This window comes from Oncorhynchus masou, chromosome 3 (genome assembly GCF_036934945.1).
Source record: "Oncorhynchus masou masou isolate Uvic2021 chromosome 3, UVic_Omas_1.1, whole genome shotgun sequence".
Lineage (NCBI taxonomy): Eukaryota > Metazoa > Chordata > Actinopteri > Salmoniformes > Salmonidae > Oncorhynchus > Oncorhynchus masou.
The window spans coordinates 39,973,283-39,999,405 of record NC_088214.1 but is presented as its reverse complement, the minus strand read 5'-3'; the positions used below and the strand labels follow the sequence as shown (position 1 = coordinate 39,999,405).

General features: G+C 42.0%; 2 protein-coding genes across 4 annotated transcripts; one reads left to right on the top strand and one right to left on the bottom strand.

Annotated features, from left to right (window-relative positions):
* Nucleotides 1-4,865: 4,865 nt before the first annotated feature.
* LOC135516474 (WW domain-containing adapter protein with coiled-coil-like) lies at nt 4,866-21,527 on the top strand. 3 transcript variants are annotated; one of them, XM_064940830.1, is made up of 13 exons: nt 4,866-5,132; nt 5,346-5,379; nt 7,308-7,494; nt 8,307-8,380; nt 11,503-11,618; nt 12,553-12,647; nt 13,025-13,282; nt 13,994-14,119; nt 14,849-14,994; nt 15,261-15,346; nt 15,529-15,709; nt 19,641-19,768; nt 19,881-21,527. In XM_064940830.1, the coding sequence occupies exons 1-13, from the start codon at nt 5,092-5,094 to the stop codon at nt 19,948-19,950; spliced, it is 1,542 nt and encodes a 513-aa protein (XP_064796902.1). In that variant the 5' UTR covers nt 4,866-5,091; the 3' UTR covers nt 19,951-21,527. The 3 variants fall into 3 exon arrangements, with proteins under 3 accessions (XP_064796902.1, XP_064796894.1, XP_064796885.1); XM_064940822.1 differs by having other exon boundaries at nt 14,846-14,994; nt 15,532-15,709; XM_064940813.1 differs by having other exon boundaries at nt 14,846-14,994.
* A 1,542-nt stretch (nt 21,528-23,069) lies between these two features.
* On the bottom strand, nt 23,070-25,593 carry adipoqb (adiponectin, C1Q and collagen domain containing, b). Its single transcript, XM_064928222.1, has 3 exons — nt 25,497-25,593; nt 24,116-24,482; nt 23,070-23,965 (listed from the first exon to the last, which is right to left on the bottom strand). The coding sequence occupies exons 2-3, from the start codon at nt 24,438-24,440 to the stop codon at nt 23,403-23,405; spliced, it is 888 nt and encodes a 295-aa protein (XP_064784294.1). The 5' UTR covers nt 24,441-24,482; nt 25,497-25,593; the 3' UTR covers nt 23,070-23,402.
* Nucleotides 25,594-26,123: the final 530 nt, after the last annotated feature.

Genomic DNA, 26,123 nt, shown 5'->3' with positions numbered 1-26,123 from the left:
ATGCACTGTCAATTGTGGGAACCTATATAGACAGGCCTTCCAAATTATATCCAATCAATTGAATTTACCACAGGTGGACTCCAATCAAGTTGTAGAAACATCTTAATGATGATCAATGGAAACAGGATGCACCTGAGCTCAATTTTGAGTCTCATAGCAAAGGCTCTGAAAACTTATGTAAATAAGGTATTTTTTATTTTTCTACGTTTGCAAAAATGTATAGAAACCTGTTTTCGCTTTGTCATTTTAGAGTATTGTGTGTAAAACAGTTTTTTTGAATAAGTCTGGAATGTAACAAAATGTGGCAAAAGTCTAGGGGTCTGAATTCTTTCCGAATGCACTGTATATGGATAGGGCTAAATTAAATATATTCTTACTGAAGAAATATGAAAACCATATGCGCAACCATGGTAGCAATTGAAAGGGAACGGTTTGGAGACAATGGGAAAAAATATTAGACCAAAGGTGAGTACACAACAGTTCACCTGACAAGACTGAATCCAAACTGAATCCACTGTTGATTTATGCACATTTTATATTTACTGTACTTTGACGCATTTGTTGATAACGAAATCTGAAAAATATACTCTGCATACATTCAGTAACATGATGACTATTCCTGGAAAATGAGGGGTAGTGAAAACATATATATATATATTTACAAGGGTTTGAGTAAGAGGACTAACTGGTGTCTCCAAGTGGCCACAGATCTCTGCAAAATACGACATTACAGTGTTAGGCTTTCACAAGGCAATTCAGAGAAACAGATGGTAATTGGGGTTCGCATAGAAAGGAGTCATGAGTGCATTCAAGTGTGTGTGCTGCAGCAAATTTTCGACACAATAAACAAACATATACTCATTCTGTTCAGAACAACCTGTATGACGACATGTAATCTTGTAACTGTACATCAAACATAGTGTCAGAAATATTGACACTGTATATGACACAAGTTTTATGATTTGGAAATGTGAAGAGCACATTTGGACTCATGGGTGTTTGGCTTTCTTTTTGACATCCAAGCGGTATTTATTATAATCCTCCGCATATTATCTTTCAAAATACATTGAGCCATCTTAATTTACAGCATTTCCCTCACTCAGACAACAAAACATTTGCAAAAGTTGCCTTATTACCGGGAGGGATCGGAGGAACTTCTTGTCGCTCAGTGCTCAAGTTCCGATCAGCTGTCAGTCAAAACCCACACAGTGCTGTGAAGTGCAGAGCCAGGGCTCTGACGTCATGTATAGTATACTGTACAGCCACTACATAGGAGCTTATTAGTGCCCAAATCTGCCATTTTCAGTACGTACACGTGTTTAAATGTAAAGGCATACCTTATATGACATACACAATTGAATGATTGTGGTGCAATTCCTACAAAGATATGATATGACATATTTGAGACAAAATATATTAATTAAATTAGTAATTTATGAATATTATAAGAAGGTGGGGGGGACTCACAACTTACTATTGAGAGTAGGAATAGTAGAATACACCAGCAAAATTTGGTTGTTCATCAGCTGTTTCTCTCTGTTGTCACAGTCACTCAATTAGCCATGTCAGGTAACAATGTTTTGTGTTGTTATCTGACATATATTTACAAAAAAATATACTGTATATGGGGGATTACAAATGATGCAGACAATTACTTTGATGGAAGCTACAATCTATCTGCAATATTAAAGCTGATCTACCCCCAAAAATCAAAACAGGTTTTGCTTTAAAAGTGCAAAACATTATCTCTGACCCATGGAAAATTAGTATAATTGCATGAAATTTGTTATAATATTGCTAAATGTTCTCCCCACCCCAAGGCAAAATGTGTGGAATTGCAGGATATTAACTTTAAAATGTTTCTCTTCACCATCAAGAGAGCAGCCACAAAAATGTTTTGTCACAAGGTGGGTGGCCCCCCAATCAAATCTCGCATAGGGCACCAAAAGGCTATATTATAAGAAAAGTTGATGTACTGAGTTCTGGGAATGCATTCCTTATATGTTTCACATTGTTTTTTTTATAAATCAACACATAAAAAGCAACATGACAATATCTCGAAGAAAAATGTATTATTTGCATATACATTTAGATTTTTAGGTATGAGTTTCCATGGTTAAGGCTGGGCAGCACCTCCTACTGGACAGTTGATTTATCTACAGCTATGCCTTTGATCTCCCATCCAGGGTTTTAACCAAGCCCAGTATTTTGACATGCACACTGTGTATTCTACTATTCTAACTCTCAACAGTGAGTTGAGGCCCAGACTGAATTCCTAAAATAAATGACTTATGTCGCATGTGCCTGGAGCCGCCTCTGCCTTAGATGGCTTAGCTTACATGGCTAAGCTTACATGGCTTGTATGTTTTTCATACAATACATGCAACAGCTTGCTATTACTATGATCCAAGTGCTTGAAATGTGTATGTCTCATGTATGTGAGACCTTAGAAGGCATATAAAATACATTCAACATTTCTGTTATGTCTAAATGGTAACCACCAATGTAAGTCAGGTATTACACGAATCTTCTATGAATCTTGTAAGTGTATTTTCTGCCATATTTATTATTTGCAAGTTCCAGGTAGAATTTTGTTAAATTATTCTATAACATTTCCATAATTGGAAAATAGCACTGCAATGTGAGAATGTATATATCTGCATACTGTAGTGAGATTGGCCTGTATTCACTCATCCATTCATTCTCTATCAAGGCAGGCCCTTTTTTTATTATCAATTGGCTGCCTCACAAACGTATTAAATATGTGCTGGTTTGCCAACTTGGACTGTTGCAGTGGCTGGCACGACATCCTAAACAAAGGACAACAGAATTATGATCTCACCTAGTATAAGAGACTAAAATTACTGGAGCATACACTGAAACAGTTCTGTATGTCTTGTTCTCAGTATTTCATTCTAGTGTCCAACAATCTTAAAGACCCAGTGCAGTCAAAAACGTTATTTCATGTATTTTATATATATTTCCACTCTATGAGGTTGAAATAATACTGTGAAATTGACGATAATGCCCTTTTGGTGTAAGTGCTGTTTGAAAAGTCCGCCTGAAATTTCAGTCTGTTTTGGTGGGAAGGAGTTGTGGCCTGACTTATAACATTACCAGGCAGTAAATTAGCTAATGGACCAATAAAAAAGACAGCTCCAAACCAGCTAGTTTTCAGTTTCCCCTCCCCACTCAGACCACTCCCAGACAGTCCTAACAAAATTCTTGATTGAGAAATTGCTCGTGCTAAGAAGCTATTTTGTTTCTTTTTTTAATTCAGACTTTTTTGATTGAAACCAATCACAGTAAGGTGCCCAGAAATAATTTGATATTGAGATTTTTTTTAAATGGCTGCATTGGGCCTTTAAATGGAGTAGAAAAAGAAAAGAAAACCGCTATCCTCCGAAAACATGTTCTGTTATATGGTATTACTGCCACCAAGTGGATAAGATAGATCAAATGTTTGCAATTTAGCAGATTTGACATGTCCTTTTTTGAAGATCTATTATGTAGTTCAGTGTAAGACCTGACTGATTTCAGATAGAAATGTGAGTTAGAGATCTGTGACTCTCATTGAAACCATATCTTTCAATAGTCCACATTATTTCTACACTCCACCTAGTGCCATGTTATTGAAGTGTAAGTTCTCCCAACCAATTATACAAGTATATGCTCTCTCACCACAGAATCATAGCTTTTCTGTCCTTCATGTGACATCATTGATTGATGTACACAGATTGAAAGTACACTGAAACCGATCAAGCAAATGCATCTGTGGGATACGTGAAAGCAAGTATATGGCTGCGATCTATATTCCTAAGCAGTTGACTAGCAAGCAACTGAGTAAATAGTGATGGTGTCAATATGCAATTCAGCAAGCTCAGCACAGTACAAATTAGGTAACACTCACCAGAGAGAAAATGACTCCATGGACGTTTCTCCTTCTAAAACGTGAGATGTTGGGTCCATTTGAACATCCACATGTGAACAAAATAAGAGACAAACATAGAGTAGACGCAGTAAGAGCCAGTCTGATCCAGACAGTATTGGTCCATGTGACCTGTCACCAGCTCTGACCCAAATTTACCAGGCAAGCGTAAAGGTTCAATAAACTTTGGTGCAAATTTCCCCATCAGTTCTATATCACGAGGTCGGTTCATTTGGATCTGAGTGGACCAGAACAGGTATTGGAAAGCAGAGGCCAAACAAAGGCATGGTCTGATGTCTCCTTGCCGTTATATAAATGAACAGACAGACATACTAGACAAGACAGCATACATAAAAACAGCATTGGTCCTGATTGGTAGGCTATCCAGATCAGGGTCAATCCCTGCAAAATATGGGAAGTGTTCTTACTGGCCCAGAAGGGCCACTGTCTATTTAGGCTTTTGTCTCAGCCTAGTGCTGTGAAATTCAACAAACTATCACTTTGATTAGATTGGGCAATGCTTTGCAAAGCCCATGGATGAACTAAGAACACTAGGGGAAGGGGATAGTGATTGATTTATAATTGAATGTTGAATTGGGCATTGTGAGATTTTTTTTAGACTATCGAAATAGGCTACTGGGGTAGGGGAAAGTGCATATGCCTACCACTTTTATAATTACTTTTGTGAACCTTGCTTTCATCATCTCCTTTTCTTAGCCATGTGCTTTAGCAGTTAGGTAGGCTGTGTTGTTATTTCAACCACTGTATTTCCTCTGTGTCCACCTTTCTTGGTGAGAAAGTTATTTGTAAGACTGCGTTGCAAACCCTTTATTATAAATGATAAATTATGATTTGCGACTCTTTTCCGACATGGGAGTATCCCGGAAATAGCTAAGACATTGGAGGCGGGGCAGTTCGCATTGCTTCGTCTGTTTCCTTGCACTGCACCGGAGAGATTGTGCAGTTTAGGCGAGCAAAAAAATGTACCAAAGGCCGTTTTCAACATAGCGTAGCTAGCCACTGTACAAATTTAGTTGCTAGCGTCCCTAGCTGGCGAACTAAATACAGAGACATCGCCAAGATCAAGTTACCAAAGACGAGAATACTATTTTGTTGTCCATAGTTCACCCCCTCGCGCGCACACACACATCAACACGGCATTGATGGTAATGCATGCAAGGAAACAACCGAGACTCAGCGATGGGTAAACGACAATACATTTTACTGCCACTTCTCATTGACGGCTCCACCACTCCTTTAAAACAATGCTGCCAACTAGCATGTTTAGCTATTTACAGCTAACTCGATTTTCGCTAGCTAGCTACTTGTAGCATATTTTGCAGCGCGAGCAGAGACGGCATCAACATTTTAGATGCGTGCCCTATAACTTGGCTAACTTTATTTTCCTATATTTCAGGTGCAACGACCGAAGGGATTCCCAACCCTATCAGGTAAATGGTGAATACAGGCTAATTAGCTAGCTGCCTGGTTAGCAAGTATGTTATCTAGCTAACTTAGTTAGCAACTATAACTGGTTAAAATATACAACCTATAACTAACGTTAGCTAACTTAACTCGTAAGCTAGGCAGGCCTCAGCCTGGCTTTGCAACTCCCAAGCCATGGCTCAGTTTTGTGCAAAATTACGTTACTGAAGATACGTTGGCCTACATCTAACGTTAACTATTTACACTAGCGAACTACGTTAATGTGTTTAGAAACAACTGATGGTTAACTAGCCAGCTAACTTAACTGCTGTTTTCCCGTGACGTAGCTAGCCAACGCTAACCATGTTTACCTTTACGAGAGAGCTTGAAATTGCAGGCCTTGATACCCAGCAGGATAACGAATGTAGCATTACCATATCGTATTTAACTAACTAAATAGCTAATTTGCTAGCTAGTGTAGCTGGATAATTATCTTCTGATCGGTAACGTTATCTGGCTAACGTTAGTAAGAGCTAACTATAGCTAGGTCTTTATCAATAAAACATCACAAGGTGGAGAGCGCTGAAACCATTGACAACTACATGACGTTTTCAAGGGATTGTTAAATAAATATGAACTATTTGGTTGTAATAACCCTTTGAAGAGCGTAGTCAGAAATACACATTTCCGATTATTCCATGCACATCAATTTCGCCCATTTAGCGCGAATCCAAGTTATACAGCAAGTAACCGCATGTTTTAAACGATCGGCAAATATCAATTGATCATGTACTTTTAGATACGTGAGGGTAGCCTCACGATATCTCATTGGCCACCATTCATTTGATATATGTGAACGATAGCTACCTGACAAGCCTTTGCGCTTTGCCTGTCAAGCAGCAGAAGGGCGCATTTGCCGATGTAGGCCCTACTGTTGGCTGATAATGTTTATTGTGCAAGCTACGGGTAGAAACGTACAGTTGGCTAAACAGTGTGGTAAGTAGACCTAGTAACGTGAGTGTACTTTTTTCTCTCTCCAACCAACGTAGCTGTTACCTATAGCGAAGTTAGATAACGCTATCCCATTTTCAACATTGCTTTAAAGAGTGTTTAATCACAATTGCTGACAGACATGATGGACCACATCAAATTGGCTAGCTAATTACATATCACGTCAATATGGCTAGTTTAACAAGCTAACTTTGAGTGGATAAACAAGATGGCGATATCCAAATACTGTTTGATCTATGGTGGTGATGACAGTAGTCCGACTGACAACTTTTTACAAGGATGAGGAGTTGCAGATGTCAAACTCTTTCCAAAATTCAAATCGCTGATGAAGCAAGCGAAATGACACGTCGTTTGTTTAGCTAGCGACGTGACAAATGGATAGGCTACACTCACGTGTTTGAAAATACATTATGCTTTGATGTTTAGCTACTTACCATAAAAAAAGCATTGTTACTTGCAATATAACTCTTACAGAGCTAAATGTGGAAATGTGTTGTCCTGAATATGCTCTTCAAGAGGTGATGATATTAAAACCGTAGCTGTCAACGGTTTTTGCAGAGCTCGGGGTCTCCTTTCCCCCCCAGCAGCCAAATCGAACGCTCTTCATCATGTGGCGTTTTATTGATAACGACCTATACCGAAAGTTAGCTAGCCAACTACATAGCTTGCTAGTCTGAATACTGCACAAGGATTAACCCACCTTAAGATGCTTTATAAAAGTGCAACAATTACAGAACCGTAATGACAAATGCAGGCAAAAATAATTGGGTTAGGGAATAAAAAAAACATTACAAACGGTTGTGCATACATAGGCAGGAATGAGAATTACAGCACAATGTCAAGAGTGGGAAATGGGTCTACAGTATATAATGTCAGGTGTTTATCGAACAGAAGAGGTGGCTTTCTATTGATATGTTGACTAACAAGTGTATTTGTATTGCAGACTCACAAATCCCAACCAAAGAGTCAATCTACCACCCTTCACGGTCACGATAAAATGCGAGATGGGTTATCAGATCCTACACCGCCCTACAAAATGCTCCGGCGCTCTGATGAAAGTCCGGTCAATAAGTACAGCGACGGGCACAGCAAAACAAAAACATTTCACACACTCCGAGGCAAAGATGGTGGTAAGCCCAAAGAGAACCGAGCTACACACATGCAGATGTTCCCTTCCTCTGTATGCTTGTCAACAGTACTGTGTGCACAGAGAAGCTTGCACATTTGTTCAGCCAGATGAGCGCTTAACCTGGTCCTAGGTATGTTTGTGCTGTTTAGCCTATTCCTGTGGTCTTCGTTATGCCAAGCAACCTTTTGGAGTTGGCTTTAACTGGGACTAGGCTAGCGAGATCCTACATCAAATTAAAATAATCTGTTATCTTGTTCTGCTGCTTAAAATATATATACACTGTTGATTGGGCTATTCAAATCACTTGGACTTCTTCTGCACACGTCACCTGCTCAAAACATGCGTAGATAGTCGCGTACAACAAGACATTGACCACTGGAAATATTTAAATCACTGAAGTCTAGTCTAAGGCCCAATTTCTGACTGAAGATATACACACACAACTTTTGGTGAAGTCTATATAAACAGACACCAATGCAACATTAATATAAGAAGTTATGTAGCTGGTGTTCCACAAGTGCTAGTGTATGGTAGCCTGGGCACCAGTTTATAGCTAGTTAACTTGTTACTGTCTTGCCAAATGAGCAAGCGCTGTAGAATGCTAAAACTGACATGCACCTAGGCGATATTAGTATTCTCTTGTGCACTAAAGTATACATTTTCGACTTACTGTACCCAGGTACTTCATAAAATGGATAGCCGCTGTAAATTCCATGTTACTGCACAAATCTTTTGTTCAATGGATGGGTAGCCTCACTTGTCATGTCTATCATTGCTAATTCTGTTTTATTTCTCATGTTGTTTATTTTATAGGTACCAGCTGCTCTCCGCAAGAGAATGTGCACAACCACAGCTCCCACTCAAATCAAAGCAAGGCGTCAGACACAGTAAGACTTCTTTCTTCTTGAACAAATTATTTCTGAAAGTAGGCATTCACCAGGCTATGACTATAATAATACGTCATGGGCCCCTGAGCCACAGGACAAACTCATATACAAGTCATAGGCAAGTTCTATAGCTGCGCTAATGAGAGCATCTTCACTGGCTGCATCAGCGTTTTGTATGGCAACTGCTTGGCATCTGACAGCAAGGCGCTACAGAGGATAGTGCGGACGGCCCAGTACATCACTGGGGCCAAGCACCCTGCCACCCAGGACCTCTATACCAGGCGGTGTCAGAGGAAGGCCCTAAAAATTGTCAGACTCCAGCCACCCAAATCATAGTGTTCTCTGCTACTGCACGGCAAGCGATACCAGTGCACCAAGTCTGAAACCAACAGGACCCTGAACAGCTACCCCCCAAGCCATAACACTGCTAAATATTTAACCAAAAAGCTACCTGGCCTATCTGCATTGACACCTTCCCCTTTTTGTACTACAACTCTTTTGACTCGACATCAAATCGAATTTTATTGGTCACATACACATGGTTAGCAGATGTTAATGCGAGTGTAGCAAAATGCTTGTGCTTCTAGTTCCGACAGTGCAGTAATGTCTAACAGGTAATCTAACAATTTCACAACAGCTACCTTATACACACAAGCGTAAAGAGATGAATATGTACATATAACTATATGGATGAGCGATGGCCATGAGGCATAGGCAAGATGCAGTAGATGGTATATAGTACAGTATATACATATGAGATGAGTAATGTAAGGAATGTAAAAATAAAGTGGCATTGTTTGATGTGGATAGTGATACATTTATTACATCAATTATTAAAGTGGTTAGAGATTTGAGTCTGTATGTTGGCAGCAGCCACTCAATGTTAGTGATGGCAGTTTAATAGTCGGCTGGCCTTGAGATAGAAGCTGTTTTTCAGTCTCTAGGTCCAAGTTTTGATGCACCTGAACTGAACTCGCTGTCTGGATGATAGCGGGGTGAACAGGCAGTGGCCCGGGTGGTTGTTGTCCTTGATGATCTTTTTGGCCTTCCTGTGACATCGGGTGATGTAGGTGTCCTGGAGGGCAGGTAGTTTGCCCCCGGTGATGTGTTGTGCAAACCGCACTACCCTCTGGAGAGCCTTACAGTTGTGGGCGGAGCAGTTGCTGTACCAGGCGGTGATACACAATCGAGAGCATCCTGTCGGGCTGTATCTGTAAAAGTTTGAGTGTTTTTGGTGACAAGCCAAATTTCTTCAGTCTCCTGAGGTTGAAGAGGTGCTGTTGCGCCGCCTTCACCATACTGTCTGTGTGGGTGGACCAATTCAGTTTGTCCATGATGTGTACTCCGAGGAACTTTCCACATTTTTCACTGCTGTCCCGTCGATGTGGATAGGGGGGTGCTCCCTCAGCTGTTTCCTGAAATCCACTATCATCTCCTTTTGTTGAAGTTGAGTGTGAGGTTATTTTACTTACACCACACTCCGAGGGCTCTCACCTCCTCCCTGTAGGCATTCTCGTCGTTGTTGGTAATCAAGCCTACCACTGTAGTGTCATCTGCAAACTTGATGATTGAGTTGGAAGTGTGCATGGCCACACAGTTGTGAACTGGGAGTACAGGAGAGTGCTGAGAACGCACCCTTGTGGGACCCCAGCGGGGTGGCTATTCTGTTTCTTACCCTCGCTGCCTGGGGGCGTTCCATCAGGACCTAGTTGCACAGGGCGGGGTCGAGACACAATGTCTCGAGCTTAGTGGCGAGTTTGGAGGGTAATATGGTGTTAAATGCTGAGCTACTGCTTATTATCTATCCTGTTGCTTATTCATTTTTAACCCTTCCAGTATGCACATCGACTCGGTACTGGTACCCCATGGATATAGACAAGTTATCGAAATTCATTGTGTATTTATTCCTTGTTATCTTTCTATTTTTTTGTCTCTGTTGTCTCTGTCCGGATGACAGAGACAATTGAGGTCATTTGTCACATGAAACTGGACTACACATTCAAATGTCTATGTAAAATCAAATCAAATGATGAGATTTTGGTTGGTTGTTCTCTGGTGTTCATCTCCATCAAGATGTTGATGGTGATGATAATCAGTCTTTCAAGAGGAGATTCTTTCCACAGCTCACTACATACATACATACATACATACATACATACATACATACATACACTTCTGCAGAGAAACAATGGGGTAGATTTACTTTTGCATCGTGATATCAGAACCTCGAACCGAAGGGTTAGCTCTGCATGCATTTCAAGTCTTTCAACACTGTCAAGAAAACACCTGTAAATGACCTAAATGAATGCCTCGGAGCCTGGCCCACTAGCCGAGTATTACTGCTAGCCTTGTTGAGTATGTTCTCTGTGTAGACAGGAAAGGCAGTGTAACGGGGATAAGCAGAGTTTCAGCATATAGGCATACACCCCGACAAACACATTTGACAGATGCAGACTAGCCTAAATAGTGTGCAGGTTTAGGTAACTTGCTCTTAACAACAGTGCAAAGTCTAGGCCTATATGCTCATATCCTGTATTTATTTATTGTATTGTATTTACTTGATGCCTTCTAACATTGCTTTTTGTATGTTGTAAAAGAAAAATGTATTGACCATTCTCCAAATTAGACTAAAATGTGTTTTCCAGATGAACCACATTGTTTCTTACATTTGAATCGGTTAGGCCCAATACTTTAAGCAATGATCCCCACACAGGATTTTCCATGTGAATCTGATCACTAGCCACCAGCCTTTCCCCTGATTTTCCATGTAGTGTTGATCACATCCCCAAATGTATGCCTACTTGATCTTAAAGCTAGAATCCTTAGTTGGTGATACTGCCATGTCTGTTTGGGATATTACAACAACAATGAAGTTACTGCAAACAATGAACACTGATTTTATTCCATTGCATGCACGTTAGATCTTTACTGCAACAAAAAAAAACATTCCCACTGCCTGACACCACTCTCCTCAGTTTCATCAACAAAATAAAAATGTTTGGAAAAGTGCTAGGGAGTACAGTAGTGCTGTTTCCCCACATGCGGATTCGAACTTTGTTTGCACTCTGCAAAACCTACCCTAGAGTGTTAGTTAGCCTATTTGTCGTGCCTTCTTCCCTCAGCCTCATGAGCCTGCAGACGACTGGTCCGAGCACATCAGCTCCTCCGGCAAGAAGTACTACTACAACTGCAGGACTGAGGTCTCTCAATGGGAGAAGCCCAAAGACTGGCTGGAGAGGTAAGGCCTTGAATCATGGAAAAAGTGTCACTCCTAAGCGCCCTACTCTTCTCCTCTTTTCCCTCAACTCTTCCGTTTCTACCCTAAAACTCAATACAGAATCCATAACCGCGTGGCTGCCGTAGTCCGACTGCCCATTCTATCATATTTATGAGCCTAATTTCATTGATTGAATTATTGTAGGGCCCTATAACATCCCTGATGCGGAAAACGCAGATGGAATTTCTGAATCCAGACATTAAAACGGAATTCAACAATATTAAATGTATTCAATTTGCCCAACATTTTCACAAGACAAGAATCAAAATGCATCCGTTATTAGTATTTTCTTTCAACCTTCTGTAGAGCAACGTGGGAATTCCACTGTATTTGTGCGTGCATCTGTCTACTTTGTGTATGCCTAGCCGTTAGCGATGATGCTAATGAGAACAGTCAACGATGGAAAGGCTTTCTCAAAACCCTTTTCAATTACATTTTCACTACAAAGTATCCTATGCCTACCTGGCGGAATGATATCATGATTATTGTAATCAATCCAGTGGCAATTTGTTTTGCAAACTATGCAATCACACGTGTGCTACAGAAACACCGCTAACCTAAGTCTCTGCGAACTTTATTTAAAGTGTTTTTCCAGATCTCAAAAGTGGTCTCCTGATGTGGTTTAAGCATTGTTGTGGACTTGGATTTTGTTTTTCTATTAAAGTGATTTTGGGAGTGAGAACCTGAAAACAGCCAACGAATAAAACTGAGTTTTTGGGCCCTACTATATATAGCATGCTAAAATGTCCCAAAACGGAGATTGGTGGATTACACATTCTGACAGAAGTCTGAACATGAAATTACATTCCCAATCTGTATTCAACCAGCAATTACACTCTGCTTAATTTAACTTAAACCTGACAGTGACCTTGCGTTTGTGTTTCATTGTGTCCAGAGAGCAGAGGCAGAAAGACCCATCTAAGAGGGAGTCCAACACTTTCCCCAAAGACAGGGACTACAGACGAGAGTCTGTCGACACAGCCACCACAAGTGAGTATAAAAACTACAGAGGTAGAGCGTATGGGAGGTGTAGTCTAGGTTTCAGATGCAGCAGTAACATCTGGATTTTGACTTGCCTGCCTATTTTAAAGAGTACCTTTTTTTGTTGTGATATTATGACTATACTTGTATATGAAATCATTTAGAGTCTTACAATATGGCCAATGTGTCAATAGTGAGAAGTGACTTATTTTCCTCTCCTTCCTCTGCACTGATCTGAAAAGACTTGACAACTCTATGCATTAACTTTTTTCACACATTGAAAATCGCCATGAGGTGGAAAGGAAGTCACTATGAACTATAGAGGTGCATCCTATGTGTCAAGCCAGTGTCCGCAGCCCTAACTTGTTGTTCTTTTTGCCCCACAGAGAGCACTTCAGGGGACAAGTCCTCCAACTCTGCACCTTCTCAGTCCTCTTCCTCCACCAATCTGGGCCTGAACCAAGCCTCTGGCTCTAACCCCACCCCTTCATCTTTCTCCTCCACGGTCCCGGTGTCCCCCTCTGTCCAAACCCAAGCCTCGGGCCTGCTCCAAGACCCCGCCCTCCTGCGGCAGCTCCTCCCAGCGCTGCAAGCCACTCTGCAGATGAACAACGGCAGCATGGACATGGCCAAGATCAATGAGGGTGAGTTGGCCAATTCCACATTTCTCCTGCTTGATCTTTAGCGTACCTGAGTTCAAATGGCTCACCGGTTGAAAAAGGCTTAATTGGCACGAGCCCCAAGTCGCAAAATAGGACTTTGGGCTCAAAGGGCAAATCTGAGTCATGTTTTCTATGTAAATGTTCATTGAGCATAAGTATTGTATAAAAAAAATGGGAGTTACACCCCCCCACACACCGCTGTACTGAAATGTGAAACACACATTTGGATTTTCTGATATCTGGAGTTATTATATGACCACAAAACCAACGTGGATTTGATCTTCAGTCTGATCCCATTTGGTTTCTAGTTTCTCTTACTCCGGCCAGATATTGAATCGGCTTAATTCACGATATAGGGAGTAGCTTAATCGAGGCAAAGGGTTGGTGGGTTTCTATTGTTGTGGATGAGTGATCCTGAGAAAAGGGATTCTTGCCAACCAACTGGATTGTAAATGTAAAATCATCTAATTAAACCACCCATTCAATGACAGTTTTGTATAGCCTATATCATGTCTGCTCACCTCCTTTTCACTGTGTCACTCAACAAGCCCTCTCCTCTTTGTTAATGTATGTGTATGGGACCCATCTGTGTATGTGTTACATACATGCATACATACACAAGTTTGTTGCCTGTTTGCGTGTGTGTACGTAACTGTATTTTTCTCATTGTCCTGTGTTTTTTCCCCCCTCCAGTCCTCGCGGCTGCTGTCACCCAAGCTTCCTTGCAGTCTATGCTTCATAAACTCCTCACTGCTGGACCGTCTGCTTTCAACATCACTTCTCTGCTTTCCCAAGCTGCTCAACAATCCTCCAACCAAGGTATGGCCGCTCTTATGTCACCTTTCTGGTGATCTTTTTGATGCCTTTTTTGTTAGCTATACTGGTTTTACAGATTTTTCAGTGTCTTGTGGTTGGTAAATAGAGCTGTGCTTACATTGCACTCTGACATGTTATTCAGAAAGAAATACATTGTAAGCATTTTCCTATTAAATGTTTTCATGGAAGCTGTTATTGTTAAAATCTGTAACTGGAAATGTTACTTGTCTCTCAAGAAGGTGTATCGGTGTCCTTCAGTTCAGGGCAACATCTGATTTGGTTTTCTGTTGAATAATCTAGAAAGTGTTGCTATTGACGTATTTAACCAGGGTAGTCCTCAAAGCAACAATAGCCACTGAGTTTCAAAAAGTTTTGGATGCATAAGAGAAATAAAAGCTTTAAAATGATGGTCCTTATAGGCATATTTATAATTTATATACTGAACAAAAATATAAACGCAACATGTAAAGTGTTGGTCTCATGTTTCATGATCAGAAATAAAATATCCTACAAATTGAGTGGGCACCCCTGCCCACTCATGTGAAGTCCATAGCTTTTATTGAAATTAAATTATTTCCTTATATGAACTGTAAAATCTTTGAAATTGTTGCATGTTGCATTTATATTTTTGTTCCGTATAGTAATAACCTTTGTATGTGAGATTAAGGTTGCTATCATTAAAAATATTTCCTCCTTTGTCCTATTCCCCTCCTGGACATGAACCAATAGCAGCCCAGCAGGCGAGTCAATCACCCATATCGCTAATGTCGGACACCTCACCCCGCTCATATGTGTCACCCAGGAATGGCACGCCCCAGACCAACCTCCATAACCAGAAACCCCCACTCAGCATGCCTCCTGCCTCCTCCCAACCAAAGGTCAGCACCTCCGTGGAAACTAAACTTGTCAAATAATATTATAATTGGGGGTGTATTGTTTTTTCTGTTTTTTTTTCTTCCATTTCAACCCTGTGATCTGTTTCTTTCTCCCCACATCACCATTCTTTTATATCCATTCACCTCTGCTCTCTTCTCTCCTTCCCTGTTTCTTGCTTTAATTTTTAAAATTGTTTCCTTATCTTACACACTCCCTTTTTAATGGCTTACTCTCTCCATCCCTCCCTCTCCCCTCTGTGTCTCTGTAGGTTACCCCAGTGAAACCAGGACCAGTTTCTCAACAGGCTTCAGCAGAGAAACATCCAGAGGACCCCCGAATTCTCCGACAGCGGAGGTAGTTTGAAATGGAGAGGCACTTGTGTATATCTGGAAGGATTGAATGTATGAAAGTGCTTTTGTAGTAGCCACCTATCCAAACCTTTCCAATCAACACAAGTGTTTAGGTGGTAGACTGGAGGTTGTTTCTGGATGGAGCCTTACTCTCCTTATAACGACTCTGCTTTCTCTCTTGTCCAGCAGTCAGGGGAGTCCGCCATCAGGACCTAACGGCAACGCCACCGGCGGCCATTCGGTTCTCAACGTCGCCTCAGCCCAGTCCAGCACTCCCGGCTCCTTCACTCCCTCGCTGGCCTCTCACTTTGATGAGAACCTCATCAGGCACGTCCAGAACTGGCCCGCCGAGCACATCGAGAAGCAGGTAGGAGCTCCACTGTTAAGTGCGATAACGGGATGATCAACATATGAGAACACCGAGTTAGTAGTTTGTGTGTTAATATCTGTCGACTATGACTACGATTTTAATGGGTTCAATATTCATCATGAAAATAATACCATACTGTGTGGATATAACGGGAATACACAGAAGGTCATGTTAGTTGTTAAATTAAGATTTGTGATAGCAATTTAGTAGTCATGCATTGATGTTAGTAGGATATATGCATGTCATTGAGTTGTGTATATATTGTTACGTGACGGCATTTTTAAATAGCACTACCATACAATCACATTTCGTACCTACAGTTGAAGTCGGAAGTTTACATACACTTAATAAGGTGGAGTCATTTAAAACTAGTTTTTCAACCACTCCACAAATGTCTTGTTAACAAACTATAGTTTTGGCATGTTGGTTAGGACGTCTACTTTGCATGACATGAGTCATTTTCCCAACAATAGTTTACAGACAGATTATTTCATAATTCACAATCACAATTCCAGTGGGTCAGAAGTTTACTTACTCTAAGTTGACTGCCATTAAACAGCTTGGAAAATTCCAGAAAATGATGTCATGGCTTTAGAAGCTTCTGATTGACATCATTTGAGTCAATTGGCGGTGTACCTGTGGATGTATTTCAAGGTCTACCTTTGAACTCAGTTCCTCTTTGCTTGACATCATGTGAAAATCAAAGAAATCAGCCAAGACCTCAGAAAAATTGTAGACTTCCACAAGTCTGGTTCATCCTTGGGAGCAATTTCCAAATGCCTGAAGGTACCGCATTCATCTGTACAAACAATAGTACACAAGTATAAACACCATGGGACCACACAGCCGTCATTCTGCTCAGGAAGGAGACTCGTTCTGTCTCCTAGAGATGAATGTACTTTGGTGCGTAAAGTGCATATCAATCCCAGAACAACAGCAAAAGACCTTGTGAAGATGCTGGAGGAAACGGGTACAAAAGTATCTATATCCACAGTAATAACCTGAAAGGCCACTCAGCAAGGAAGAAGCCACTGCTCCAAAACCGCCATTAAAAAAAAAGACTACGGTTTGCCAAAATATATAACTGCATATGGGACAAATCTTACTTTTTGGAGAAATGACCTCTGGTCTGATGAAACAAAAATAGAACTGTTTGGCCATATGTTTGGAGGCTATCAAGCCAAAGAACACCATCCCAACTGTGAAGCATGGGTGTGGCAGCATCATGTTGTGAGGGTGCTTTTCTGCAGGAGGAACTGGTGCACTTCACAAAATAGATGGCTTCATGAGGTAGGAAAATTGTGGATATATTGAAGCAACATCTCAAGACATCAGTCAGGAAGTTGGTCACAAATGGGTCTTCCAAATGAACAATGACCCCAAGCATACTTCCAAAGTTGTGGCAAAATGGCTTAAGGACAACAAAGTCAAGGTATTGGAGTGGCCATCACAAAGCCCTGACCTCAATCCCATAGAAAATTTGTGGGCAGAACTGAAAAAGCGTGTGCGAGGAGGGAGGCATACACAAACCTGCATCAGTTTCACCAGCTCTGCCAGGAAGAATGGGCCAAAATTCACCCACCTTATTCTGGAAAGCTTGTGGAAGGCTACCCAAAACATTTGACCCAAATTCAACAATTTAAAGGCAATGCTACCAAATACTAATTGATTGTATGTAAACTTCTAAACCACTGGGAATGTGATGAAAGCAATAAAAACTCAAGTAAATCATTCTCTCTACTATTATTCTGACATTTCACATTCTTAAAATAAAGTGGTGATCGTAACTGACCTAAAACAGAGCATTTTTAATGGGATTAAATGTCAGGAATTGTGAAACTGAGTTTAAATGTATTTAGCTAAGGTGTATGTAAACGTCCAACTTCAACTGTAGATGGCAGTAGCTATACTCAGGTAATTTCCTATTTGGAGTTGATTGAATACAAAAAAAGCCAAACTCTCGCTTTTCAATGATGAACCATTTCAGTTACACCTGCTCATGGAGACCTGATGGATAGAAAAGGGACATTATAGTATATACACTGCTCAAAAAAATAATGGGAAGACTTAAACAACACAATGTAACTCCAAGTCAATCACACTTCTGTGAAATCAAACTGTCCACTTAGGAAGCAACACTAATTGACAAATGTCACATGCTGTTGTGCAAATGGAATATACAACTGGTGGAAATTATAGGCAATTAGCAAGACACACCCAATAAAGGAGTGGCTCTGCAGGTGGGTACCACAGACCACTTCTCAGTTCCTATGCTTCCTGGCTGATGTTTTGGTCACTTTTGAATGCTGGCGGTGCTTTCACTCTAGTGGTAGCATGAGACGGAGTCTACAACCCACACAAGTGGCTCAGGTAGTGCAGCTCATCCAGGATGGCACATCAATGTGAGCTGTGGCAAGAAGGTTTGCTGTGTCTGTCAGCGTAGTGTCCAAAGCATGGAGGCACTACCAGGAGACAGGCCAGTACATCAGGAGACGTGGAGGGGGCTGTAGGAGGGCAACAACCCAGCTGCAGGACCGCTACCTCCACCTTTGTGCAAGGAGGAGGAGTAGGAGCACTGCCAGAGCCCTGCAAAATGACCTCCAGCAGGCCACAAATGTGCGTGTCTGTTTCTGACCGTTTGAGCAGACTCCATGAGGGTGGTATGAGGGCCCAACATCCACAGGTGGGGGTTGTGCTTACAGCCCAACACTGTGCAGGACGTTTGGCATTTGCGAGAGAACACCAAGATTGGCAAATTCGCTGCTAGCGCCCTGTGCTCTTCACAGATGAAAGCAGGTTCACACTGAGCACGTGACAGACGTTCTGCTGCCTGCAACATTCTCCAGCATGACCGGTTTGGCGGTGGGTCAGTCATGGTGTGGAGTGGCATTTCTTTGGGGGGCCGCACAGTGCTCCATGTGCTCGCCAGAGGTAGCCTGACTGCCATTAGGTCCCGAGATGAGATCCTCAGACCCCTTGTGAGACCATATGCTGGTGCGGTTGGCCCTGGGTTCCTCCTAATGCAAGACAATGCTAGACCTCATGTGGCTGGAGTGTGTCAGCAGTTCCTGCAAGAGGAAGGCATTGATGCTATGGACTGGCCCGCCCGTTCCCCTGACCTGAATCCAATTGAGCACATCTGGGACATCATATCTCGCTCCATCCACCAACGCCACGTTGCACCACACACTGTCCAGGAGTTGGCGGATGTTTTAGTCCAGGTCTGGGAGGAGATCCCTCAGGAGACCATCCGCCACCTCATCAGGAGCATGCCCTGGCGTTGTAGGGAGGTCATACAGGCACGTAGAGGCCACACACACTACTGAGCCTCATTTTGACTTGTTTTAAGGACATTACATCAAAGTTGGATCAGCCTGTAGTGTGGTTTTCCACTTTAAATTTGAGTGTGACTCCAAATCCAGACCTCCATGGGTTGATAAATTTGATTTCCATTGACAATTTTTGTGCAATTTTGTCAGCACATTCAACTATGTAAAGAAAAAAGTATTTAATAAGAATATTTCATTCAGATCTAGGATGTGTTATTTTAGTGTTCCCTTTTATTTTTTTGAGCAGTGTATTTAGCCATCACTTCAACTACAAAGAGCTGAACTACCAAAAAATGCTGGGGCTGGCTAGTCAGAAGCAGCAGATAAGCTGCCTGCCTCAGACAACAAGGATTCACTTGCTTTCACTTCTTTTGCACACATTGATAGCAGGTTATGGAACCAATAGGCAGGCCTACGACCCTATACATAGTGAGTGTAGGCTTTTCGGTAGTCTGACTAACCGGTACTGAAACACATTTCTGATTGGGAATTTCCTTCTGAAGAAGCTTATTTTTTACTTTCTGATATTTGCTCTCCATGCTAAAGGGTCATTTGTGTTTTGGTGCACTCTCTCAACCAGCTCCACCTTTCTCTTTCAGGCAGCACGGTTACGGGAAGATGCCCACAACATGGGCAGTCTCTACATGTCTGAGATCTGCACTGAACTCAAAAACCTCAGATCATTAGTCAGAGTGTGTGAGATCCAGGCCACGCTGAGGGAACAGAGGTGAGAACAGGACAAGCGAGCACACACATCATAATTGTCTTGTGTAGTGATTGTGTCTATATGTCACATGATAAATTGCTTATTTTCTTAACTGTCCTTTTCTTTCTCCCAGAATACTCTTCCTTAGACAGCAGAGCAAAGAACTGGACAAGCTGAAGAACCAGAACTCTTACATGGTCTGAGAACCTGTGTGGGAGACGAAGGACGGTGAACTGCTTAAGACTGCAGTCGAAGCACTCAACGAGGTCCTCTGTGCCCTGGTCTGAACACTTCTGAAACGTCATGAACCAAAGGGCAAATGAGGAATACGGAAAAGAGTCTGGGCCTGTTGAAGACATCATGGGCCAAGCAATGAAGCGTACCATTGCCGAAGTCCCTGAAAGTGTAGATTTTATTAGGCATTCAAGATTTAAATTTTCTATGAAATTGCAGGCTGAAAGAATACGAAGCATAGTTGAGCATTTCATGGACACCCAAACCGGTCGATTCTGAGGAACCTACAGGTCATAACTTTTTCTTACCTGAGAAACAGCTGCCGCCTTTTGGAATCGTGGACTGTTTGTTGCACTGGAGAAACTGAGAATATCTGTCTTTTCCTCTGGAATAGCCAGTTTTGGTTGGGAATGCATACATTATGCATAATGCATTAACTGAAGTTTCTAGCGTGAACTCAGATTGGATTGAGATGTATGAATCAACTGATTCACGAACACGTCTAGAGCATAGACTTGAAGGAATGCAAAGAAGATTCTTGATTGAGCCAACTTTGATTCCTTCCCGACTCATAGTTAGGAATCATGAATTTAGCAGTCCCAGGATCATGGGTTCATTATTAGCAGAGTACTTTTTTTTAATGTGATCTGACAAAGATGCATAGCTGCTTGATGGAAGTTGTCTGTCTGTCCATGCCCTCTCCCCACTTTCCTGCTGGATGGAAATAGTCAGGAAGTCTACAAACTTCCCACCCCAACATGACTATGACCCCCTCTAACGTTGGGCCATGTGACTTCTCAGAACATGCTGCCCCATAGAGTAACCTTCCGGTAACCTCCCAATCCATATCACTAAACCCTCAACAGAATCCTACAATAAAGGGCAACGTTCTCATCCTCCACACCCTCTGCATCTATACCCCCATTTGATCTGTACTTGATTATTTTCCCAGTTTCTCCTGAACTTTGATGTTTTGTAAGCTTGTCTGTTTTGTCTAGCTTTGAGTCTGCAGAATAATTCATTCCTTATCATGTGCAGTTTCTTAAGAAATTGTGAAAGGGTCTTTAGTTTTATGTGGTTATGAAAACCTAAATTATTGCACATTATTCATTTTGTCCTTGAACAAGATGGGATCATTTTTTCATGGGACTCACCTTTGTCTTGACTATACTAGCTAAGCCAGTACAGCAGTAGTTAAATGGATTCCGTAGTTAACGTTTGCAACATTTCGTTTTACCGAAGTTAAACTTTTTTAGGCCTCACTAATAAAGTAACTATTTTACAATGAAATGTTCACATGACAATGCTGTCTCACTCTTCCACATCCACAAACTTAGCTTCGCCTTCCTTCTCCTAAGACCCCTCTGATCGATCAGTGGCATGCTGAAATTGGGAAGGCACCGGCCAAAGCGTTGGTCTGTAGAACAGGAGTGACGTACACACTTATCAGATAGTGGGGGACCAGAGGTTTTTGTGAGGATGGGGCGAAAATAGCTTTGTATATTATTTCTTTAAAAGTATATTGGAATAAAATAAATTATTCTACCACAAATCTCTTGATATTCTCATTTTATTTATCACTGTTATACTGATGTTTGCAAGAAGGCATTATTCCAGAGTGGTTCAAAACACCGGGTTCAAAACAAAATGGTATCTTGCCTCCAACTGCAAAACTTGCCAAAGATAACACACAAAAAACCAATCCTTTAAAACCTCCATGACAAAGCAGAATCTTCTTTCTGTATGTTGTAAACATGGTCGTCATTTAATGATTGCTGCATGAATTCAGAAATGTTGGTCGTACTTAACCTGCAAACAAAAGTACAGTTGTGCTAATTCAAACATAATGCTCAGTTGCTCCCGTCATGCAACACTAGATGGCAATATACAGCTGGAAATGGCAATGATCATTCTGTTCTGTGGCTCGTCTTTTACATTTGTCTCCTCGATTCCCTTGTAGGCATTTAATTAATATTTAGCATATTTCTCAACAATGGTTACTGAATACTTTCCTGTCATTACCTCTCTTTCACTGCTGATTGCTATCTTCATGCTGTCTGATCTCAAGTTTTGCATTGTGATATTCCTCCAAATTGTGATGGGTGGTTTTAATCTAGGTTGAAGATATCTTCAACCTATGTTTCAATCAGGAAATATGAATCCAATCAGTGGACCATAGCCACTGGATACATGTATGAATAGTGGCCCTTATTATTGATTTGATGGTGCCTAAAGCAATGAATCAGAGATTATCTTTCATAAGCATTTAAGCATTTTTCTTCTTCTCAACCAATAAGTGTCTTAACTAGCAAACCAACACGTATGCTACGCTCATGCCGATCATGTAAACACTTATTGTATCAAGTCCCTGAACAAGGCACTTGTCTACTCTAGCAATTCCTCAGCACACATCTATTGGTACTATTGACAGTACTCATGTGGCCCTGACTAGTCTCTTATGGTTCCCTGACCATTTCAGTGGCCAAGAGCAGCACGATACAATTTCATTACTATTTAGTCTTAGCAATATAGACCCTCCAGAATGAAGAGCTTAGTTATAATTGGTTCATGAGCAAGAGACGCAATGTACATGGAGGTCACCCATTGGCTCTGGAGGTGGGTTCCCTGAGTCACATCTAGAAGCCACTGCTCACATAACAATTTGCACTGATCTCCAGTTTTTATTTAAGCCTCAATGTTGGCATAGAGACAAGCACAGTGAAACTTCTTTCAGCAAGTTTTTACTAGAATACAGATTTATTCAGTTTGAGGATTGCATCCCCACCACAAGTAACTTTATCCAATGATAAAGATAAAAGCCCTAGTCATCAAACCATAAGTAGGCTATACTACTGACAAACCCTAACTGACTGTTTGGCTAAATGGGAGCCAGCAAATGTCCAAAGGGGGCCTGCCTGCCACACTCCTGAATTGTTTTGGACCCATTTGCGCAAACCTACCCACGCCCCTATCGTAGCAGCAAAGCAAAACTCACTTGCTGATCTTGTTTACAAACCACTGCTATGTGAAATGGCTATCTGACAAAGAAAGCATATCTGATGACATTTTACATTTGCTATAACACATTTTATTATTTCACAGACACTGCCCAAATATGTGACACTGACATAAAGCCATCCAGGCAATAAGCTTTTTGTTAGTGCACAATTTATTACATTGAATTCTAAATGTCTCTAATGCTAGAATCCACCTAACAATTGAAATGGAACATGTTATAGATCATAGAACTAACACATTTAAAACATTTGGTGCACTCTTTTAAAACATACTAATTTAAGAAGTGACTTATTACCCCTCCCCCCACAGTCCTCAGAGGGCAATGTATGCATATAGAGCAGTCAGGAAAAATTCACTACAGCCCACCCAGCTCGAAATATCACCCTTCAGGTCCTGCACAACCTCAGTGTCTAACTCCAACAGAGTGACGTCTCCTTTCCTCCAACTCTCCCATGTCGGGATACAAAAGAAACCCGGAGAAGGTGGAGTCGTTGGTGTTGTCAGCATACACTCCCCCAAAATCCTCATCTCCGTAGATCTGCAGCCAAACCTCGTCCCCAGACTGCAGCCTCAGTAGGAGGGCCCCCGAGGCCTGGTCCACGTTGCCCTCGTGGTACTGGTCGTAGGTGAACATGACGGGCTTGTCGTTCTTGAACAGGCTCACCCGAGCATCTTTGGTGTAGACTGTGAGGTGATATGTGAAGAAGTAGACCCCGGGGAGGAGGCAATGGAACTTTCCACTCACGTCATCGTAGTGGTGCTGCTCGTTGTGGAAGAATTTATTGAAACGGATGGGCACGTTGGTGGCGGGGACGGGATCTGTCAGGCCCACGCTGAAGGAGGAATGATACAACAGGGCGCTTTCACCCTGTGCCCCCTTCAGACCGGGGTTGCCCGGGAAACCGCGAGGTCCCGGAGCGCCGTTGTCGCCCTTTTCGCCAGGCTCTCCCTTCTCACCTTGTTCACCTGTACACACAAAGACATCACCAGAGTCGGGGAGAACTTAGAGGCCTGTACTGGTGTTTGTTTTACTGTGCCTCATGCGGGTTACTGTGATTAGATTTACTGTGAACTTTGGATGATGTAGCAACAGCAAAGAACAGTTGGTCTTCTTACCTGTATCGCCTTTCTCACCTCGAGGGCCGTCGTGCCCGTCTCTACCGTCTCTCCCTAGGTGCCCACTGAGCCCTGGAGTGCCTGGCACTCCTCCCATCCACATGGCACAAGGCTGCCGGTCGTCAGTCATGCCGGCTTCTGTCCCAGGACCCTCAGGCTCTTCCACCTCCACCGCCGCCTCTTCATTGTCTGCAGCTGCCTCTTCATCTTCTACAGCTGCATCCTCGGCTGGTTCCTCTGCCTCTTCTCCTTCTTCCTCCTGAGCCACGCTAAAGCTCCCAGCCAGCAGCAGGCCCAGCAGAAGCAGGCTCCACATTAGCTTCATGGCACTTTCTATATAACCCCTCAACCTGTATAACCTTTGACACTGATGGAACAATAAACACACATCAGTATCACACAGGTTAGTGCTATCAAGGCTGTATCACAACCGCCCATGATTGGGAGTCCCATAGGGAGGCACACAATTGGTCCAGCGTTGTCCGGGTTTGGCCGGTGTAGACCGTCATTGTAAATAAGAATTTGTTCTTAACTGACTTGCCTAGTTAAATAAAGCAAGCATTCTCTCACTTTGGGTCAAGGCTAGGCCCCATGCCCAAGGCATGCAATGTCTCTGAGAGTGAGGGTTTGTAAATGGATATTGGATAAGGAGAAACCTCTGACAAGTTCTACCTTTTAGTATTTAGTTAAAACTACATGACATATTGAGGTCACTTGGTGGTGAGTCCATCTGCAAAGTGCTTGCTTTGAGCAAAGGACATGCATAGCGTTGAAGAAGCTTTACTGGATCTTTTTTTTGGCAATATTACTGTAATCTGACCCATATTTGACCTCTGAAATTTTTTTGACTGGCATTATAATGACAACATGGAATACTTCTAAGGCATGGTTAAGACCCCAAAACTTTTTTATGCCTGCTACATGTACGCTGGAAAAGCGTATTTTGGGGGTCTGGACATGTGCGAAATGCTGTGAAACATAATTCCAGAGCGCCCGGCAGCTATTGATTGTAAGGCACACGCTGTACAGCCATGACTGGTTTTGTGCTAGGTACTTTACGTCTAAATGAAAGACGCTATTGCAGTTAAGAGGCGAATGAACAAATAGCTATACATATAATGCTCTTGGCGGCCAAAATCATTGCCATCTACCAGCAAAGATACAATACAACTTCAAAGAAAATACCTCAAAAGTTGTATGAAATAGGATTCAATTACAAAATAGGTTCATATCAATTTGGATCCAAAATGTTTACAGGGAATAGGTAAACAGTGTTCCCCTGGACAGTTGACCCCCTCTCCCTAGCGATAACATTACCTGATCACATGCTTTGCTAATACCTGTAAACCTGCCAGAAAGGTCAGAGGTTACAGTCCCTTACCTTGTCTATGTTTTTCCCCCTCGGAGAGGCGAGTGTTCAGTGGCGTCCCCTAAGAAAACCACCCTCACTCAGAGGCGGTTGTCCTGTGGCCAGTGTCCTTGGGGGACATGTGTAACTTATTACTGATTGCCTGTCACACTATATTTATCTCTGTCCTACTTTATTTATGGGCCTGCTGATCCAAAAGGGCAGTGGGGATTAGAGTGCCCCCTCCTTCCCTCCCCCTAACCCTGGCTGTCCACTCTGACTCTCTGCCAGCCTGGTCACAGTGTCACTTAGAGGGGGGGGGGGCTTAAGGTGACCGATTTCTCTCCAGAAACAGCATAATCTATTTTTTTTTACCTGGTGAAACCTTTGAGCAATGAGGGCTAATGTTGTTTTGCCGTTCCAAATACGTGTGGCACAAAACTCCCTGACGTGAATCATCTCGTTCCCAAGACAACCGATCCACAAAGCTATCTTTACTTGTTTGCCTTGTCATGTAGACATTGTCAGACACACTTAACACATTTGTGGTGAAAATTTCCATCTGAAAACATTTGTATCATTGTCCGCTATCATCTGGACATGTTAACGCCAGTTATTTGAAAAACCTGAAATGTCAGTTTATTTAGTCTCTGTGACATC

What these genes read in the sequence shown, in the direction of transcription:
- LOC135516474 (XM_064940813.1), top strand. Translation starts at nt 5,092, where the DNA reads ATGGTAATGCATGCAAGGAAACAACCGAGACTCAGCGATGG. An exon ending in CATGGCCAAGATCAATGAGG is followed by an intron (nt 13,283 to 13,993) that starts GTGAGTTGGCCA and finishes TCCCCCCTCCAG; the next exon opens with TCCTCGCGGCTGCTGTCACC. An exon ending in CTGCCTCCTCCCAACCAAAG is followed by an intron (nt 14,995 to 15,260) that starts GTCAGCACCTCC and finishes GTGTCTCTGTAG; the next exon opens with GTTACCCCAGTGAAACCAGG.
- adipoqb (XM_064928222.1), bottom strand. Translation starts at nt 24,440, where the DNA reads ATGAAGCTAATGTGGAGCCTGCTTCTGCTGGGCCTGCTGCTGGCTGGG. An exon ending in AGGTGAGAAAGGCGATACAG is followed by an intron (nt 23,966 to 24,115) that starts GTAAGAAGACCA and finishes TTGTGTGTACAG; the next exon opens with GTGAACAAGGTGAGAAGGGA.